Source organism: Bison bison, unplaced genomic scaffold, assembly GCF_000754665.1.
Source record: "Bison bison bison isolate TAMUID 2011002044 unplaced genomic scaffold, Bison_UMD1.0 scf7180017861227, whole genome shotgun sequence".
NCBI classification, from domain to species: Eukaryota; Metazoa; Chordata; class Mammalia; order Artiodactyla; family Bovidae; genus Bison; species Bison bison.
The window spans coordinates 8,631-9,678 of NW_011491799.1; the positions used below are offsets into that span (position 1 = coordinate 8,631).

General features: G+C 55.2%; 1 protein-coding gene across 1 annotated transcript in view; it reads right to left on the reverse strand.

The window, feature by feature from the left end:
* Nucleotides 1–202: 202 nt before the first annotated feature.
* LOC104983076 (neural cell adhesion molecule L1-like) overlaps nt 203–1,048 on the reverse strand; it is a gene marked incomplete at its 3' end in the record, with an annotated part of 1,366 nt that continues 520 nt past the window's right edge. The window contains exons 3-4 of the mRNA XM_010832561.1: nt 898–1,036; nt 203–318 (exon numbers count right to left, since the gene is read on the reverse strand). Coding sequence (XP_010830863.1) covers nt 203–318; nt 898–1,036 — 255 coding nt within the window. The remainder of the gene's footprint in view (nt 319–897; nt 1,037–1,048) is intronic.

The window sequence follows — 1,048 nt, forward strand, 5'->3', positions numbered from 1 at the left end:
CTGCAGGTAGACAGGAGACCCCGGAAGGACAGAAAGGGTCTGGCAGTGACCCGGGTCGGGGTGGGGTGGAGTGTGGGGTGCGTGTTCCCCATGGCCCTCCCAAGGGAGCAACTGGCAGAAACCCAGGCCCAGTCCTATCACTCCTGGTCACCCCACCCATCACCCCAGGGATCTCCCCAGCCCCCATGTGATGGACTCTTACATTGTATCCCCGGAGGTGGCCTTTGACCTGGGCTGGGTCCACAGACTGCCACCTGACCAGCACAGTGCTTGAATTGAGGGCCTTGACGGGTTCCAGCAGAGGGCTTGCCTGGGGGTCTGCAAAGGGCCAGTGACATGGATGAGGCCAGCCCAGGACTCTGCCCACCCAGAGTGGGAAGATGGATTTGGATGCAATGTAACAGGTGGGCAGTTTAATGAGCAAGGGCGTTTACATAGTCTCAGAGTCTCTCCCCGAAGAGAGAGGAAATAGTAACTATGTGACAGAGGAACTAGAAAAGATCTTGACTGCATAATCAAACTGAACATTTGGTCATGTTCTAGATTGGAGGCAAGGGAAGAAGCAGGATAAGTGGATGCCATGCAGGAGATTCTGACTTGGACCATGGACTGCGGGAAAGACAGTCTTGGGCCCCACACTGGGGATATTGGCTACTATCAAAACAGACAGTTAAGTTATAGATACCAACTTATGGATGGTCACTGTCTTTCTGGATTTGCAAGACAGCTTTTTGGTTACGTAAGCAAATAGCCTTACTCTTAGGGAATGCACTGTATTAAGAGGCAGGAGCTGGCACCGGGCTGGATCCCTGAGTCAGTGGCGGAGAGTGGGCCAGGGAGGCACATGTGGGCTCCACCCACCCCCCTGGGTATGGGCAGGGCCAGCCCAATACTCACAGTCCTCTCCAGAGTAGCCGATGGTGATCTGGGGCTCAGGGCCCTTGCCCTGGCTGTTGACGGTCTGGACTTTGATCTCATACGGCACAAAGGTAGATGTATTGGACACCACCAGGAAGGGGTCACTGACGATCTGTTCCTGCCAGGCCCC